Source organism: Grammomys surdaster, unplaced genomic scaffold (assembly GCF_004785775.1).
Source record: "Grammomys surdaster isolate TR1022 unplaced genomic scaffold, NIH_TR_1.0 143, whole genome shotgun sequence".
Taxonomy (NCBI): Eukaryota; Metazoa; Chordata; class Mammalia; order Rodentia; family Muridae; genus Grammomys; species Grammomys surdaster.
In genome coordinates, this window is record NW_021604601.1 from 6060686 (window position 1) to 6081526 (window position 20841).

General features: G+C 40.9%; 2 protein-coding genes across 4 annotated transcripts in view; one reads left to right on the top strand and one right to left on the bottom strand.

Annotated features, from left to right (window-relative positions):
- The window catches only part of Oprm1 (opioid receptor mu 1), a 251578-nt gene that overhangs the window by 202847 nt on the left and 27890 nt on the right, over positions 1 to 20841 (top strand). The gene's annotated exons all lie outside the window — the stretch shown is intronic.
- The window catches only part of Ipcef1 (interaction protein for cytohesin exchange factors 1), a 142576-nt gene that overhangs the window by 83452 nt on the left and 38283 nt on the right, over positions 1 to 20841 (bottom strand). For 2 of the 3 annotated variants that reach the window (XM_028764333.1, XM_028764334.1), the window contains exon 2: positions 6419 to 6465. In XM_028764333.1, coding sequence (XP_028620166.1) covers positions 6419 to 6436 — 18 coding nt within the window. In that variant the 5' untranslated portion in view covers positions 6437 to 6465. Of the gene's footprint in view, positions 1 to 6418; positions 6466 to 20841 lie in introns of those variants that run through there. The other variant, XM_028764332.1, reaches the window with a different exon arrangement.

The following is a 20841-nucleotide window of genomic DNA, read 5'->3' on the forward strand; positions in this document are numbered from 1 at the left end:
GGTGAAGAGCAAGCACCTCCCACCTACCCATTAACCTATCTCTAGTGGTCCTTGAGACTTTCCCAAATGAGGCTCTGTGGGAATAGATGGGAAATGGGTCTCTGGAGTCTGACCTGTGTGTTAGACTCATATAGGGCAACACTGGCTCTCTTAGTTCAGCCAGCGTTTATGCTGATGTCACCTACAATACAAAACTGCCAGTTTGGTTTCACTTCCTTTGACGAGATCTGACACGTGAGACTAAAGCCCTTACTTCACCCTTAACTACTACCACTTCCCTGGGGCTCATACTGCAGTCCGGAAAAAGGAAGTGTCTCATAGGTTTCTTAAAGACAGGCGCCTGAAAATATTAGCTGCCATTAATCACATTAAATACTAGGCAATAAATGCTTTATGAGCAGTGAGCCAATACAGAGTTGCTTGTGAAGCCGCACAGGAAGTAGCAGTGGAGATAAGCACTCCCACACACCCCACAGCTGAGTCCAGACAGCATCAAAGAAAATAACACGACTATAGTGCCAGACATGACCACTGGAACATGAGCACACAAGCCCAGGGCCAGACATAATGACCACTGGAACAAAGAAGCCATGACTTGCTTAAGTGGACTTTGTTTCAAGAGAAACCTTTTACTTGATATTTTTGTCTTCGGGTAGTATTCAGTGAAGAATTTTATTTAGAATAATTCTCTAGGAAACACAGTCACAAAGCTTTGATCTGAGTTAATTTTAGTGTTTATTCTCCATGAGTGCGGCCTCCGAAAGCAAGACTTGCTTAGGCAAAAGAGGACAGGAGTAAAACAGGAATAGAGGTGTCAGGCCTGACTCCTTTCCTGTGGTCCTGTTATCTCAACGTGCTCACAGAAAAACAAATGCCACTGAAATGGTCTAAAACCCGAGAATTTCTAATAACGTCTTACAGAATAATGTATAATATATTGACTGATTGTTTGACGGCATATGGATGGCAAGCAATACAGAGATGAATTCTTAGACACATTAAACCTCTCTCAAGAAGTAACGTCCCAGATCCTTAATAACTTTTTTCAGACCACTGTCTTTAAACAGTGTCTCTTTGTTTATTCAATAATCACTTACTAGAAAATGTTTTGTTGCCATGGACCTGTTACCAAGCATGTTCTTGGACAACTTCCAGTCAGACACGGGAGAAAGGTGATTCGAGGCTGGGAAGATGGCCCATTTGGTAAAGTGATTTCTACACCAGAATGGAGACCTGAGTTTGATCCCCAGCACCCATGTAAAATAGTCAGGCATGGAGTCACACACTGGGAGTCAGACAGCAAGGGACTCGGAGACAGGAGGGTCTTCTGGGACTTACTGGGCAGCTGCTCTAGCCAAATAGGAGTTTCCAAGGAGAATCTCTGTCTCAAAAACTAAGGTGTAACGCAATTGAGGAAGACACCTGATCTTGGGGTCTGGCCTCCACAGACACCCAGACACACTCACATAAACACTCACATACATATACATCATACAAACACACTCACATACACATATCCATATACTATATACACACACACTCACATACACATACTATATACACACTCACATATTCACACTTTACACACACACTCACACATACTGCACACACACATACAAACACACTCACATACACATACCGCACGCACACACTCACATACACACATACACACAGAAAAAGAGAGATGGGGAGGCAGAGAGACAAGGGATGGAGAGAAAAAGAGAGGGGGCACGAAGAATCAAAGATAATGAGGTCTGCCCGTGGATGCTCAGAGCATTCAGAAGCACAGAGGACGAAGGCTAGTTCACCAGAGTTCGCCGGAAGTACGCAGTCAAGGGATACTACCTGTGAGCCGCTCACATCAAATGCTTGAAAGAGAAAGACCCTGGTCTTTGAGACTATGATACAACACTGCATGGCTGATCCAGGGAGAACCAACACAGAGCAGCAGGAGGACCACCCTGAGTGGCAACGCCATGTCGCACAAGGCCCTGTAAGCGATATTTTAAACTGTCAGGTTGGTAGGAAGTCCAAAGGCTAGCCACTGAGCCAAGCCGATGCATCCCACGGAGCCAATGTAAGCTCATGATTTGCTGTCCTGGGAGCTACGTTTAAGAAAATCTGCTCTATGTCTTTCATTCTCAACTGTGAGTCTGCAGTCACCAATACCACTGCAAAATAAGCTTCCTGGCCCTTTGTAGTCTGCGGCAGTGTGGATTGTGGAGTTCCGCACGGTTTCTGGCAACAGCACAGACCACAGGCATCCACCTGGGCCCTCAGCCGCAGCACAGACCACCGACATCATCGTAACCTTAGACAACAATAAAGGCTACAAACATCAACACGCCCACCGGAAGCAGCATGGGCCATCTCTACCCCCACCCTACCTTGCCCCACCCCAAAGGAAGAAACAGTCTAGACAGGAAGTCATTGGAGAGAACTCTTAAACCTTGTGATTAAAACGTGTTAATGGCTTCCGGCAGGGTGGGAATGAGAAAAGATTTGTTTTCTTTAAGGCGTTTGCCACTTAGAGTCTGACCAATCTCCGATGAGTATATAGGCAACATAAATTAGACTTGGTTTCTTTTTTTCTTTCTTTCCTTCTTCCTTTCTTTGGGGAAGGCAGTAAAGGTTGGGGGTAGACCTGGGATGACTAAGAAGTAAAAGCAATCAGGGTGCATTATGGGAAACTCACAAATAATCATTAAAAAGACTATGTTAGGAGGATTAAAAAAAGAAAAAGAAAATCCACTCTAGTATTTAGGTAGCCCAGTGAGAAGCGGGGAGGACCAGGCATCATACTGCAGAAGGCATAGTACCAAGAAGGAAAGAAACACTTGCTATGTTGATTATTTTGGCTTTCTGCTTTAAAAAAATTCCACCGTTTTCTTTCAAAGAGAAAACAGAGTACTGTCCAGTTTACAAATAGCCCAACTGTAACCTAACTGGGCACTGCTACACATAATAAAATATGATATAAATTTAGAATCTAGTTTTAGGTTTCAAGCACCATTTATCATACTGGTCCCAACGATGAACTGTCTGGCTAGGAGCAGCTACGCTGCCTGAGCCTATCTTCCTTACTCTGTGAGACACTGAGCCTCGATTCTTCGCAGTCCTGCCCCCAGGCATCACACGAAGCTCAGCAAACATTAGATTAGGGGAAATGAAGAGTAATAGGTCAGATGTGTCAAACAAACCTTCGGAAACCCATGGGACAAAAAATAGGTCTCTGCCACACTTGACTTAGGGAACACATGACAGGAGAAAATCGCACTAATTTTCTGAATGGAAAAATAAAGGAGAGTAAACATCAAAAAGCTGCTGAGAGAAAGGCTTAAGAGCTGTGTTATAAACCTTCCCAGTGCCGACGGCAGCAAGAGAAACAAGAGGAAAATAGACCCGCTGAGGTAGCTGGGCAGAGGGGGACTGGAGTGCAGGGTGGCTTAGGGAATGAGAAATTTCATAAACAGCCAGTCTCTACCAAGGGACAGAATTCATTGGTGCTCAGGACCTAGGGAAGTGGGTCACACGCCACTGGCTCCAGGTCAGAGGTCATACAGATGACACAGTAGACCTGCTAGTCCCATCTGTCGTTTTCCTCTAATACACGAGAAATATTTTCTAAAGATGTGACCATCTTAATTTACCTGTCTTAATTGGGTCTTCGGTTGCTGTGAAGAGCCACCATGACCATGACAACTGTTATAAAAGAAAACATTTAACCAGGGCTGGGTTACAGTTTCAGAGGTTCAGTCCTTTATCGTCATGGAGACCCACGGGCAGATATGGCACTGGAGAGGTTGCTAAGAGTTCTACATCTGGATCAGCAGGCAGCAGGAAGAGAGTGTGAACCACTGGGCCTGGCTTAAGTTTCTGAAACTTTAAAGCCTACTCTCAGTGACACACATCCTACAACAAGGTTACACACCCTAATCCTTTCAAATAACACCACTCCCTGTGAGCCTACGAAGACATTTTCATTCAACCTACCATGTTCTCTGAAGAAAATTAAATCTCCAGTTCTTGCCTAACACAAACCCCAACCGATGATAGATTATGGGTGGTTATTAAATGGATATCTTTTACTTTTATTTTTAATTAGCATATACAATTATATCCGGTTATGGCACTTTCAAATTTTGTTTCTCCTTGCCCTTCCTTCCGACTCTCTTCTCCCCACACTCTCCCCACTTTGAGCTCTTCCCCCCACCCCCTTCCTCTCTTTCTTTCTGCTTTCCTGTTCTGTGTCTTCTCTTCCCCCTCTTCCACACCTTTCCCTTTCTCGTCTTTTTCTAGTCTCAGGACCTACGTGCACACTCTCACCCACAAATGCGTATAAGCCTCATCAGTGAGGCCCATGTAGGAGAAAGAACACGTAACTTTTTCTTCTTCCTAAACTTCAGGGACTATCTCAGTGTTAGATGCTCTCTCATGACCTTAACATCCCATTCCTCATATGTACATGAGACAAAGTTGTCCCAGTGAAAAACTACATTCTTTCAGTACAAAAAAAAAAAAATTAAAGCAATGCAGGGATCGTGTTATCACTGAAGGCCCTGACAACACTGTTTATTTTCTTTTCCATTTCTCTGTCCTTATAACACATATACATATGCCTATAGACACACACATTTTTACAGTTTTTGTGGACTTTGAGGGCTGGAAGGATGGCTCAGAAGCTAAAGATGGTTGCCACCAAACCTAATCTCCAATCCTTAGGATCTACATGGTAGGAGGAGGAAAAAGAAGCCACTGGAGGAAGTTGTCCCCTGGCTTCCATATGCACACCTTGGATATGTGCCAGTGTGCATGTGCATTCATACACACACACACACACACACACACACACACACACGAATAAACAAACTCCAGAGTAGAAGGTGATTTAAATGCTAAAGGATAGCACAGCAGGTAAGGCCACTTGCACCAAAGGCTGGTGACCTGAACTGCATCCCCAGATATCACAAAACAGAGGGAGAGAACCAATGTCTTCAAGTTGTCCTCTGACCCACTGACATGTGTGTAACCTACCTACCTACACAAATGCAGACACATAATAAACACACACACAATATAAACACAACTAAGATTTTATATTCTCATAAACTCTGGTTACTCTGACCTCCTGAACCTTCCTCTCCATGCCTATGATATTCGTTTGCTTTTGCCCTTCACTGTAGAACCTTTCTATAGTATCCTGAACAGTTCATGCTCTTTCAGATTCTGGCAAAATTCTTCCACTACCACTCAACTTACATTTCTGGAATGAAAACACCCATCCACTGTATCCAGCGATCACATCTCCCTTGTCTTCATTTTAAATGGTGACTCTACAGATGTGACAATACATACCTGACTAATCTCTGTTTTCATTTTTGGTTTCCTGCCCTGTCTGTCAGAGTTTTCACTCATTCTTACAACGAAGCTTTTCCTACTATTTAGAACTAGATCAGATGTAAAGTATGTTCATCATTGTATGTCTGGCACATGAAGGGATCAGGAAACCACACAGAGATTTTACCAGATACCCTCCCTGCCTGTTAGGGAGATGCAGCTTCCAGGAATGGTCAAGCAGACTCCTTTCCCATTTACTGTTGACTTGGAAACCACACTCACATGTCCAATTTGGCACCAAGTCTAGGCTCCCTTCTTCTGATAAATCTTTTTTTTTTCAGACAGGGTTACATACATCCTGGGCTAGCCTGGAACTTTCTATGTATCCAAGGATGACTACATAGTGAACCTCTTATCCTCCTGCCTCCACCTCCTGTGTGCTGAGGGTAAAGACGTACACCACGATGCCCAGTTTGTGTATTGCTTGGATTCAAACCTAAGGAACTACTCTACCAACTGAGCGGTAACTCCAGCACCTGGGTATCACTTCTGCATCCATCAAGAGGTCATAGATGTGCTGAAAGATACAACTCACAGCCTCATGACACACTACATCCGCTTCTGTGACAAAGGCCACATCCCAATGACAAACTCACTTATTCTTCCTGCATAAATTTACCCATACATGTAATACACTTGCTCAAGGTACATATGTATTTCAGGCAAACAGACAGCTATAGTTTTTAAAGGAATCCATAACTGCAATACAATTATTAATAGAAATTGTCCTATAAGAGTTGATAAGAGATTTCACCGTATCTTAGTCATTGTCTTCTTAAGACACAGAGAGGGATTTTCTTCGGTACATGGTTGTATTCCTTGGACTCTGAACAGCCAGAGATCTTAATGCTTAGAGGCCATAAACTGAAATCTGATACAGGGTCATTTGATTCCGCTGAAGCTGATGAAATGAAGGACAAATGGGGACTCGAAGTCAATTTGTCTCGTGTTTCACTTATTCATCAAAATGGGGATTTCTAAAGCCTGCGGTGTCCCAAAGCATTCTCACACAGGTACTCACATTGCCTTCCGTGGCCATAATGGATGTCAGACTGCCAGAGACAAAAGCTGCAAGAGAAAAAATATTTTCAGTTAAGTGTAGGCTGATACTGCTCATAAAATCATATCCCTCTGTGTAGAAGAAGGTATTGATTCATAAACTTCACAATAATGATAATTCATTAATTGGCTTTTAATCTCAAATTCAATAAATCAATGTCTTAAAATGGAATTTATAAAATACGCCATTTTTGTTTGAACATTATCAGTATCAGTTTCTGGCAATGAACTTGACATTTATAACTTAGATACTTTGTTGCATTTAGGGGTTTGGGTTGTTTTGTTTTGGTTTTTTTTGAGATAGAAAAACATTTTGCTCTTTGTAAAGAACAGTATGAACAGCATTCAACATGGAATTATTGAACCATTGCTATTATCAAATGTCATAAATGTAGCCAACCACTCAGAAAGTCCCAGCTGCGGAACCAAGAGAAATCTTTTTTTTGATGTGTCTACTTTGTAGTGGAGTACCTGAAAAAACAAGGTACTCTGTGGCTTCGAGAAAAGCAAATGAAAACAGAAGGGGAAAACCTGTCCTCTCAAGACACAGAACCTTGCTGAAGTCCCAGAAGTCACTGACATGCCTGAAAACAAGGCATTTCCTAACCTTCCCCGTGACACCTGCTCAGATCCATATCCCTCGCCCCATCAACCTGATCTCTTACCTCAAAGGTCCCCCAAACTTGACGACTGCCATCACATTTTTTGCTATTTGTATCTTTAATACTTTAATCTGTTGTTAACAAACAAGGTAGTGGGTTTCATTTGGGCATATTTATGAAAATATGCTATTATATCGTGTTTAAAGAAGCTCTCCCTGGGCCCAGGGATACTTCCTCTATCTCTCCAGCACTGGGATTACAAACACATGCTACCATACCTGGGACATCCATATGGGTTCTGAGGACTGAACTGGGGACATCATATTTTTTTGGCAAGCATATTTCCCCCCAGGACTAATTACTTTTATTTTTTTCTATGAATACCATAGCTTCATTTTCTTATGGTTGTATAAAACTCCATTGTGTATATTGACTGTGCTTTCTTTATCCATTTATCTGTTGGAAGATATCTAACCTGGCTTTATTACTTAATTATTATGACTAAAGCCACAATTAGGCACAGATATGCACATGTCTTAGAGCCCTATGGCCTTATACCTGATGCAATATGATACTACTTTTTAATATCAAAAATTTCATACTTCCTTAGATGCAAATAAGACATTTATTTACAGAGTACAAAGGAAACACAATCGAAAGACTGATACTTTAAGCATGCAAAAGTCACAAACTAGAAAAATTATCTATGCGTTTAGTACACACCAATAACAAAATAAAGTTACAGAGGAAAGAGTGAAGGAAAATTCAAATGACCTACCCTTAAATATTAGTAGTAAAAGAAGTACAAAATGAAACAGTTTGATTCTATTTAAGACTAAGTGGTGAAAGCCAACTTTAGAGGAAGAAGAGGGCTGGAAGGAGACAGCCATTACAGATGTGCTGGACAGCGGTTTGAGACCATAGCAGTGACAATGATAACTGTGTATCAACTGAGACTCACTCAGACTTTTCTGTGTGATATAAAGTATCCTCAACAATAAGATGCCTAGTAGGGAAAGAGTTTTGCAACATATTGCTAATTAAAACATGGGTCAAAATATATTTGCTTTTTTGTTTGGTTGGTTTGGTTTGGTTTGGTTTTGGTTTTGGTTTTTCAAGACAAGGTTTTTCTGTGTAACTCACTCTGTAGACAAGGTTTGGCCTCAAACTCAGAGATCTACCTGCTCTGCCTCCTGAGTGCTGGAATTAAAGGCATGTGCCCCCACCACCCGGTGGGTTGAACTATGTACAGAATTATTACCAGTTATACTGGCACACCTGTGATCCCAGCACTCTGGAGACTGAGGCAGGAAGAGCATGAGCTACAGGCCAATCTGGGCTACATAGATTGTGTCTTTACAAAAAATTATGGGATGATTCCATTATTTATGCAAGAAATATAACTTTGGAGGACGGAAAGATGACTCAGTGGTTAAGAACACTTGCAGATCTTGCAGACAACCCTGGTTCATTTCTCAGCACCCACGTAGAACAAACTCACAACCCTCTGTTCTCCAGGGAGTCCAAAGCCCTCAGTGGCCTCTGCAAGCACCTACACACATGGCCACCCATCACCCCACAAAAACAAATCAAAATAAATCTTTAAAGATATATATCAATGTAATAAGAAAAATAAGTCTGAATATATTTTCAGAAAAACAAAAACAAGAAAAAATGCTTACAGTGATTATCCATGGGAACTGGAATAGCCAATCATTTATTTTGATTGCCTTCACATTTATTTTCTATAATAAGCTTTTAATGTGTAAAACAATAATGTTGCTAGAGACTCCTATGAATATTTTATTGACTAAGGCGATGTGTTTTTAGCATCCATTGATTGAGAAAATGCATCATAAGCTAACGATAGTTGGAAGTCAGCAGCACTCTCAGGTAAAGAGGAAAAAAATAACGTAGACATTAAGAGTAGATATTTTGGATTGGGCTAAAAATAGAAGTAAAGGCAGTTTGGCAACCTGCTGACTGAATAAAATCTTGGGTAAGTGACTGACTTGGGGCCTCAGACCCCCATCTGTGAGATGGAGTTACCTAATCTGAAATCTTTTGTTAGGGTTAGGCAAGAGCTAAATGACAGGTCTTCATACAGCTGAAGGCATGACTAACTCATCATAAAATCTCAAAAATCATTGCATTGTAAAACATATCCATTGGTCAAGGGAGGCTGTGTTAATAGCCAGCTGTGTAAACTGTTTAATAATATATAATCCAACCCTTTGAAAGCTGTCCTTACTCATCCTGAAAGCTTGTTGGCCTTCTCTTCATTACAACACAGCAGCCCACTTTCTTGTGCTTCTTAAGTATGTGGTATGTAACCAAACTCTCTGGTAAGTCTTGTAGTGGGCTGGCCTAACACTGCTTGTATTCTAATGCTAAAGCTGGCCTCCAAGATTTGGAGTCAGCATGTGGCCTTTGGGACCCAGCCCCCAAGTTAAAGATGCCAGCAGCCAATATCGGAGGGGAAGAGAGATAGGTCGGTTTAGGATTCCCAGGCTTGGGACCAGGAGGAGAAGGAAGGGGAGAGACAAAGAAGCCACCATGGAAGAGTAAGAATGAGTAGGAGAAAGAGCCACCAAGAAAGAAGGAGAACATTCAGGAGGGAGAAGGAGAGCCGCCATGTAAAGGGGAGAAGAATGTGGCTCAGAGGGGGCTGCTCAACTGGGTCAAGAGCGGCCAAGATGGAACACAGAAATTAATCAATAGTAACTCAGAGTTATCGGTAGGAAAGTGGATTCTAACAGCATGGGGGGTAGGCAGTTGCCCAGCTATTGTGCTGCTTAGGGCATATGAAAATATAAAGACCGTATGGGTCTTTCATCCAGAAATATAAATGGTCTAAGGCAGGAAGGAACCCTGAGATGAGATTTATTAATTACTGCTTACTGTGAAAGTTTCATTCACATGTTTATTGATACATCTCCAATCTTTGTGCCCTGGATGTTTTAGTAAATATTTGTTGAATTAATGGGTTGAATACACCAACAATAGTATTTCTTAATTATGAATTTCCATGTAGAAACCTATGGATTCTCAATTTTTTTTGTTTCATGGAACACTAACATCATGAATGATCCATTACAAATATTCCTTTCAATATGTAGGTCATGGGCATGAGACAATACTATTGCCACTCTTTCTTCAATTGAAGAGCAAATGGTAAAAATAACAGTCACTGGGCATGGCATGGGTGCAATGGGCATCAGGGCCAGCTGGGGATGGATATTCCTGTATTATTCCATCTGTGAGCATTTAGTTAATAACCCCAGACCTTCAGAGATCTGATTTGCTTGTTTTTTAAGTACACAGGCAAAATCTAAACTATAGGGGGCAGGAGAGATGGCTCAGCAATTAAGAGTACTTCCTGCTCTTGCAGAGAACTCAGGTTCCATCCGCACAGTCAACAACTGCCTTTAACTCCAGTTCTAGGGGATTCAATGCCTTCTTCTGGTCTCCATGGGCACCAGGCACACATGTGATATACGTACTTGTATGTAGGCAAGCATTCATACACATTGGAGAAGAATGAAAGTAATCTAAACTCAATTCAAGTCTCTCCTCCATGAAAACCAAAATTGGGGGTGGGGGAATGGGAAGACTTGAATTGGCATGTTTCCTGATTGACGATGAGAACAAGCTTACCAACTGCACTAGAGGACAGCATGGGCATGTGCTGGTAAAGGTTAACTCAAAGCTCCAAGCTGTCAGTGAAAATATTGTTGTTCACACAATGGCTTTTGAAAAAAAAAATAGTGATAGCAGAATTATTTTGAAAATCCATCTGAAAATATCAATTTAAGCAAGGTATGTACAAATAAAAGAACTAAAGGAAGAAACACTATTTATTTGGAATGTCTTGGCAAATAATTTTTGCATTATCAAATACTTTAAAAATGATTAAGACTCTGGTAAGAATGTCATAAAACACTTTTGTGGGTTTGTTTATTTATTTATTTATTTACTTACTTAAAAAGCAGAGAAATGTCTCTTAGTGATTAAAATCACATGCTATTCTTTCAGAGGAGTTCGGTTCCAGCACCCACATTAGTCAATTCATGACCCTCTGTACCTCCAGTTCCAAGGGATCTCATACTCTTGACCTCTGCAGGCACCTGAAATCATGTGCATATATCCCCAAACAAACACATAATTTAAACATAATAAACCTTTAAAACATACTTTCAATGATTTTCTTTCAACAAAATCAAAACAAAGCGTACTTGAGCAGTCTGTTGATCATTCATCGTAATTGGGACAGCTCGTCAGGATACGTAGCAGGCAGCTGGCAAAGTCTCAAAAGTAATTCTTAGGACATCACATAAGAGAAGGCGTAAAGAATGCAAGTGCTCGTCGATGAAGGGGCAAGGAGTTGCAGAGAGTCACCTTCCAGACATCACAGGGCTGAGCTCTGCAGCCGTGATTCACAGCACAAGACAGGCACAGGACTGGGCCCATCAACACTTCTGCATAGAGAGCAGAGAAGCTCACAGGGCCAAGCTCCTCTTTGAGACTTTATAGCTACTTTCTAATTTCCAGAGAGGCCCCACCTCTCCATGAAGAGCTATAGGCAGTTCATGGTTTCTGGGAAATGGAAAAACAAATGGAAAGACATTTTCTTTAGTGATGTAGACACAGGAGAGTTACCCATTTTCCTTTAAATAACTCTCATCTATAAAGGTTCACCTGTAAATAGCCCTGATTAAACTCATTGGTTCACCGGTATGAGGAAACTAGACGAGGCTGCCCACTCTCCCCCTCCCAATTCAATTCAGCACTCGAAGTCCTAGCCAGAGCAATTAGACAACAAAAGGAAGTCAAAGGGATACAAATTGGAAAGGAAAAAGTAAAAATATCACTATTCACAGATGATATGATAGTGTACTTAAGTGACCCCAAAACTTCCACCAGAGAACTCCTAAACCTGATAAACAGCTTCAGCGAAGTAACTGGCTATAACTCAAACAAATCAGTAGCCTTCCTATACTGAAAGGATAAAGAGGCTGAGAAAGAAATTAGGGAAATGACACCCTTCACAATAGTCACAAATAATATAATATAAAATACCTTGGTGTGAATCTAACCAAGCAAGTGAAAGACCTGTATGACAAGAACTTCAAGTCTCTGAAGAAAGAAATCAAAGAAGATCTCAGAAGATGGAAAGATCTCCCATGCTCATGGATTGGCAGGATTAATATAGTGAAAATTCTCATCTTGCCAAAAGCAATCTACAGATTCAATGCAATCCCCATTAAAATCCCAGCTCAATTCTTCACCGAGTTAGAAAGAGCAATTTGCAAATTCATTTAGTATAACAAAAAACCCAGGATAGCAAGAACTATTCTCAACAAAACAAAGAACTTCTCGGGGAATCACCATCCCTGACCTAAAGCTGTACTAAAGAACAATAGTGATAAAAACTGCATGGTATTGGTACAGAGACAGGTAGGAAGATTAATGGAATAGAATTGAAGACCCAGAAATGAATCCACACACCTATGGTGTGGATATTTGATATTTGGCAAAGAAGCTAAAACAATTCGGTGGAAAAAAGACAGCATTGTCAACAAATGGTGCTGGTCCAACTGGAGGTCAGCATGTAGAAGACTCAAAACATGTACATCATGTACAAAACTCAAGTCCAAAAGGATGAAGGACCTCCATATTAAACCAGATATGCTGAAACTAATAGAGGAGAAAGTGGGGAAGAGCCTCAAACACACAGGCACAGGGGAAATTTTCCTAAACAGAACACCACACCAATGGCTTATGCTCTAAGATCAAGAATCGACAAGTGGAACCTCATAAAATTACAAAGCTTCTGTAAGGCAAAGGACACTGTCAATAGGACAAAACAGCAACCAACAGATTAGGAAAAGATCTTTACCCATCCTGCATCTGATATCTGGCTAATATCTAATATATATGAAGAACTCAAGAAATTAGACTCCAGAGAATCAAATAACCATATTAAAAAAAATAGGGTACAGAGCTAAACAAAGAATTCTCAACTGAGGAATCTTGAATGGCTAAGAAGCACCTAAAGAAATGTTCAGCATCCTTAGTCGTCAGGGAAATGCAAATCAAAACAACCCTGAGATTCCACCTCACACCAGTCAGAATGGCTAAGATCAAAAACTCCGGTGATAGCAGATGCTGGCGAGGGTGTGGAAAAAGAGGAACACTCCTCCATTGTTGGTGGGATTGCAAGATGGCGTCTGGTGGTTCCTCAGAAAATTGGACATAGTACTACCTCAGGACCCAGCTATACCACTCCTGGGCATATACCCAAAAGATTCTCCAACATATAACAAGGACATATGCTCAACTATGTTCATAGCAACCTTATTTATAATAGCCAGAAGCTGGAAAGAACCCAGATGTCCTTCAACAGAAAAGTAAATACAGAAAATGTGGTACATTTATATAACAGAGTACTACTCAGCTATTAAAAATAATGAATTCATGAAATTCTTTGGCAAATGAATGGAACTGGAAAATATCATCCTGAGTGAGGTAACCCAATCACAAAAGAACACACATAGTAAGCACTCACTGATAATTGGATATTAGCCCGAAAGCTCAGAATACCTTAGATACAATTCACAGACCACATGACGCTCAAGAAGAAGACCAAAGTGTGGATGCTTCGGTCCTTCTTAGAAGGAGTAACAAAATATTCATGGAAGCAAATATGATGACAATGTGTGGGACAGAAACTGAAGGAGGAGCCTTCTGGAGACTGTTCCACCTGGGTGTCCATCCCATGTGCAGTCAGGAAAGGTAGACACTGATGTGGATGTCAGGAACTGCATGCTGACAGGAATCTGATAAAGCTGTCTCCTGAGAGGCTCTGCCAGAGCCTGAGGAATACAGAGGCAGATCCTCACAGCCAACCATTGGACTAAGCACAGGGGCTCCAATGGAGGAGTTAGAGAAAGGACTGAAGGAGCTGAAGGGTTTTGCAATTCCATAGGAAGAGCAACAATATAAACCAACCAAACCCCCAAGAGCTTCCAGGTACTAAACCACCAACCAAGGAGTACACATGGAGGGACCTATGGCTCCAGCTGCATATGTAACAGAAGATGGCCTTGTCGGACATCAATGGAGGAGAGGCCCTTGGTCATGTGAAGACTCAATGCCTCAGTGTAGGGGAATGCAAGGGCGGGGAGGCGGAAGTTGGTGGGTGGGTCGGGGGACACCCTCATAGAAGCAGGGAAAGGGGGATGGGATAGGGGATTTCAGGAGGTAGGGGAACAGGAAAAGGGATAACATTTGAAATGTAAATAAATAAAGTAATCCAATAAGAAAAAAGATGGAAGAAAGAAGGAAAAGAAATGAAAAACCAGAGAAGTAGAAGTGGAGCCAGATGAGAAGAGGTTCAGGGAGAGGGGAAGGAGACATGAGAGGGAAATGGGGGTGAATGAGGTCAGTATGTCAATGTCATAATGGAATTATTATATAAGCAATATGTATTAATAAAATCATTTTAAAATCTCCAAAGCATTTTACATATGTGAAAAAACTATTTTTAAATTTTCACATATATAAAGACCAACACTAAGATTATGATTAGTTTTGGATTCTGTCATTCTAGCAATGGACCATATGCACTCGTGGTTGTATTCCACAGTTACAGAGGAAAAGCAGCATCCTTGTGGTTAAGGAACATGTACTCACCCAAGATATCTCTCCACCGTATTGCGCAAATATGTAATACATTCATATTGCTAAATTATTCAGGAACAACAATTGGAACAATAACTCACCCCATATAAAATCAATTTCTGTAAATAATTATCCCACCAAAAAATTCAATTAAATTTTATTTAAATGTTTATACTGTAGCACAGATGTGAGAATTTTCAATAGTTGGCCAAGCCTAAACATATTGTGTTCTAGGATAAAAATCCAGGAGGAAAAATAATCATAATTTGAGTCTCAGGAGAAAAGAAAAAAACGTAAAATGTATAAGTCCTGAAGGTAAAGTTTTTAATAATGGAACTTATCAAATCTTTGTGGTATTTATTATATGCAGTTACTGAAATTTACAGTGTTCTATAACCCACATTTTTTATCTGTATGATATAAGCTTATATGACAATTTAGGGTACTTGGGTATCCACCAGGCTTCCAGGTTATTTCATATGTACAACATATACATACACATAACATACACATACATATACATACCTAGTGCACTAAAACATGTAGATTAGAGGCAAACATAATTGTGTTCGAATCTCAAGTCCATCACTTGTTAAATATACAAACTTGCAAACATCGCTAGTTCATCTGATTAGGGGATACCTCACGAGTTAAACAATAATCGTAACAAACTCACGGAGGTTTTGTGAAAGCTAAATAAGAGAGCTTACGGCAAGCACTCAGGCACAGCAAACGCTCAGCAGGTGGGAGCCATTGTGTAGAATGGGAACAATTATCTAGAAATAGGTTTGTTATACAAAACTACTCTTCCAAGTGGAATGAGTGCACATTTTGGAGGTTCGGGCAGGTGTGCTAATGGCCTTCATCAAATGGAACTGCTCTCACACTCTGGGGCTGATTAAAATCCCTAGCTGGATCTCTCCACAACATTTTTGGAGCTGATCTCAAGAGTATACTTTTCTCAGTTATACTGATGACAGTCATTTTCCTTAGAGAACTCCTTAAGACCCAACAACAGGTAACAGAGCCAAACCAATGACGCCAAACCAATGACGTCATGTGCTTTTTCTTTTTCTTTCTCTCTCTTTTTTTTTTCCTTTTTAGATCTGTGACTTGAAAGACATTGCATTCCTGACAGATCTATACCTGGAGAATAGAAAGCATCATTTATTGTCGAATGAATCCTAGCATTAACCTCAAAGAGGCTTTACTTACGTATACAAATGAAGAATCGTTCCAGTTTGCTTTAAGCACAAACATCTTCCTTATACCAAGTGATACCAAGTGCATTCCAGCTGCTTTGGAAACTGTAAAGTCAGAAGTGTCCACTATGGGCCCATATCATTTTGAAACCAGTAAATAGATCAGGTCTGTGGTTTTGCAACAAACACTGTATTACTAAAGAAGGCTGGAATGGTCACTGTTTTTAAGAACTAAGGGTAAAAGTTTCATTGCATGGATTTGTAGGTTCATGAAACCTAGCAGCCATGTTTGATTAGAATGATGCCATTTAACATGCAAAGGCTTATCACTTTAAAGTGTCAAAAAAAAAAAAGGAGACTAGGGCCAGTGTCATGAAAACATTTGCTGCATGAACCTGATAACACAGCTAGATCCCATGGTGGATAGAGAGAACAGACATCTAATAGGTGGTCTCTGATCTCCATACAACTGCTGTGGCACTCTTGTGTCCAGACTTACACACCATATACATAAACAGATGCAAAAACACATAGATGAACACATGTACACATGCACACACACCATATGCATGTACATACACATAGATATGCACACACACAATAACAGTTAAAAAAAAGTTGTAAAAAGATCATAACTGTGATTTAGAAATAATTTTCCAATTCAAAATGTGGGCTAGACTCACTCTCCTTTTCCCAAGCCTTAAGTGAAAACATCAGAATGCTGAACTAATACTTCTAAAAGCACAGCTTAACTCGTAACCCATTTACCCTCTGAAATCACAAGGCTAGCATTTGTTAAGTCATTAGAAGAGCAATTGCCAGATTTATAGAAAGTAGAGGAATATAGGTAAACTGTGTATCCTTGCTAACACAGAAACCAGAGGAAACATGGGGGCAAGTGGTCCTTCTTCCTTAGAGTGTTAAGACTCAGTCGTCAAAACCATGCAGTTGATATAGCAAAGACCATCCCCCCCTTGACTGACACCTGGAGCATTTGGTCAACAGGCACGAGCTGCTAATGGGTCATCACAGTGACACCATAGAAATCAAAGAGAACATTCATCTTGGCTTCTGTGTAAAAGCATGGGACATGAAATAATTCATTTGTTTTGCCAATTAACATGAACTTTCTCCTGTCTCGCCAGAGCAGGTGTGAAGAAAGCAAATACAGAGTGACCTGACATTAGGATATGCATGGTGACATATCCTAATGATTATGTATGGGTGCAGGTCATTTGGGAGTGATTCTTCAAGAAACTGATAGAAACCAAATGGGTTTTATACAAATTATTTCTTTTTTTATTTTAATTTCAGTTCTGTCAGTCTGATTTCAACTCATTTTTCTTACTTCAGGAAATTCTTCATTTTGGTTCTCTCTCTTCCACTCACTTTACAGAGCATCTTTTCCTTTCTCTCCGCTGTGGTGAAGGATTGACAGATGGCTATGAGAATCACGGGCTTTTTTATAAAACAGAAAAAACTGTGATGGTTAAAATTACTTTATGTTCAACACCATTAGAATCCTGGAATACATCATCTGAAGAGACTGACAGGCTCCTTCCTGCCTTCTCCGTGTGTTCTCACACACACTGTCAGCCCTGACAACCAAGGCTCCTGCATATAACTCTCACATACGTGAGTAGTATGAGCAGTAAAACATACGTGAGTGAAAGAAAACCCTTCCTGCACTCAGTGTCAAACTTTGTTCCATGTTGACCATATCATCAGAGTACCAACAAAGTAGCTAGCTGAAAGAGATCCCAGACAAGCCTCCTCTGTTGTCCCCTGAATACCTAGCACAAAATACCTGTTGGTCATAGTCTTCTGGGAGGCATGAGGCTCCTGTGAGTTGCTATAAGCATTTCTTGCTTTTCTGCAAGCTTCCAGAACTCTAAACTCAAAGGTTAAAGTCTACACCCACAGCATACTAATAGGCTGGAACAACAGGGTACCTGCCACTGATTGCACCTCAGCAGAAGCTTCTCCTATTCCCCAGAGTTGGAACCTGGCCACCCCTTTCACTGGTGTGGGGGGTAGACCAGTACCCTAATGGGTATACTTAATTCTACAGTTACTTACATAAACAATCCCTCAAAAGAATATGTATATTTCATCCCTAGACCATGTGCATATATATACTCTAATGCACACACACATACCCTACTGAGAGTCCTTGTTCACCAATGCCTGCAACTTGTAGGTAACTCTGCGTTCTCTTTGCTGGCTCCAGATCCAAGGGACTTGTCACACTAAGATCCAAACTTATTGTGGGTTGAATTCCAATATGAGAGGTGGGGACTCAAGGGGTGTTTTTAAAGGTTTATATTTGGCCGATCCTCTGCACGGCATAAGAAATACAGTTCAAAACCATGGCAAGGTCACAGAAAGTATTGCCCACATACAAGTGACTAATTCTTAGTCCTACTAAAGACTCTCCCATGATTCCCTCTTCTTCCTATCATGGTAGAATGCCAAGTAGTACTAAGTTTATGCCACTGAAGCCTTTGGAGACAAGAACAGATGATAGACTCTAAGACAGGTCGAGCATGACGTATAATGTCCCTTTTCTTTGTACCTTTACATCCCCACCCCAATTCCTTCACAGGGTAATCATTGTATTTTCTCTCCATAGAAGAGAGTTTGTTTGTTTCTTGGTGAAATCGTGGCAGTGTGTGCATGCTCTGAGGTAGCCAATCAGTTTAGTTCAGACTTGCTCAATATCATTGGACTCCACAGTCTTTCACTGTGATGAGTATTCCTTGTGTATCAAGGGCTTCTGCAACTGAGGGAAAACCAACATAAAATCAACCCCTATCTTCCATGATTACTCTGATGTTGAAACCAAAATTCCTCTTTCGTCTTGTTAGTTCTTCTCTGTGACTGTACAAAAGCAGTGTCCAATGCCTGTTAGTAGGGAAAGCCCATACAGACCTAAACCTGTGCATAGTCAGGGGTCTGTGCATGTGCCTTAGTCAAGAAAGGATCTGCTTCTCTTGCGGGTAGGGGCATGGGATGACATCAGGCAGTACTCTCAGTCTTTTTCCAGACTTCATTGCAAATCTGTACGGTGACATTCCCTACAGGTATGAAAGTGAAGACACATACCCAAAATTAACCTGTAAGCCTCACTTGCCCAAGGACCAGGTAGTCTCCTGAAATGCTGGGAGTTGTAGTTCTTAGAATAGAATAACAGCCACATGTAAAAGTATGGGACCCTATAGCTTTGTCTTACTAAACCCCTGCAACAATAAACCTTCTCAATAAACCCCGTTCTCACTCAGCTTGGAAATTCCAGGGAGTTATCTTGACCAAAATCTATCTCTCAGTCAGTATGTAATATTTAATAAGGTTTACTTCAAATTTGGCCCAAAATGGCAGAATTGGTTTTTCTCCAGTGAATCTCAAGATTAACATTAGTTGGTTTGAAAGTCAGAATTCATTCTTAGGTCTTAGACTCAGGCCTAGAGTCCTTTGGCCATCAGTTGTGCTGTCTCCTTCAGTGTTCTCTGCCTTTTGTCCTTCTCTGCAGTAAGCTTGAGTTTTCTGTGAGCAGTAAACACTCAACACCCATCTTACAAATGGGTGACTCCAACAACAAGCCAGCTCAGACATACAGAGGAGGCTAAAAACTATCTGTTGATTTATGTAAACCTTACCTTTGATTTGGAATAAGTATAGGTAGGCAAGCAATTTATTGATAAGATACCCAGCAAGACCCGTAGTTAGATGTTTATCCAGAGGGCTACATGTAGAATCCCAGACAAGCTGCCACATGGTAGAATGAAGGATTTTGTTGGGAGAACATAAACTCCTAGGAGACACTACAGAGCCAAACATGAATTGGGCTGGTATCAAATGTCCTTTCAGATATTTTATTTAAGAACAGTGGGGTTGAAATCCTAACCAGACAGGCTATGAAGTCTAGTGTCTATATCTTCCCACTCTATTGACATTCTCAGTGCAGGGATCTAAGATTTGTATTTGCTGTCGAATGTGTGCTTGTGTCTCCTAACCTCTAACGTGAGAGCTAAGAGATCTTTTTGTTCTTCAGGATAAACTAGTCCAATAAACGAGAGACATTCTTCACATCTTCCAAAATGCGAATGAAAAATACAATCTATATGGGCAAATGCCTTGAGGAACAGTATAGCTTTCTGCAGTCATAACGTGTATGAAAAGAGACACCTAGTGGGAACACATGTAAGTACAGCATTTATTATAGGCAGTAATAGATGCCCCTTCGAATTCTGTTGAGTTTGCATAGATTTGAGTTTAAGACAGCACCTTCCAAACTACTAGAACCACAAACCAAGAAATAGAAAAATCTGTAAAAATGCATTTTGTGTTTATTTCTGAAGAAAGTGCTTGTTCTTTTGTTTTTTGGATTTGGCTACCCTTCTGAATCAAGTCTCAGAAAGTAATACGGACAGACACTGTAATGCAGACAGCACAAAGCGGCCAATACTAACACCCACCTTCCCCTCCCCTTCCTGTATGCCTATGTGCTGATTTTTGTTCTCAGCTCTCAGCAGACGTTGCGGGTGAGATTTTCCATTTGTCTACGGGTTGATTTATTCTGGTTTGCAATCGGGTAAAGCCACAGCTGGGTTTATTTTCCACCTGGCTTCCTGTGGTCCCTGCAGCTTCCTGTCGTCCACCCACTACCTTTGCTCTTCACTCCTGCGTGCGCGCCCATGCGCCCCGCCCTCACTTTCTCCCTGCGCCCACCATTCTGCTTTTTAACCCACGACTCACTCTTTCTCCTTCCCCTCCCTAATATCACTTTAACCTCGTAGGTAAACGTCGCAGAGTATTTTTAAAAATCTATTTTTCCTCTATGGCCAAGGTGTTAAAGTTCGGTTGTGTTAAATTGCAATTTGTATGATCTTGTAGATTCA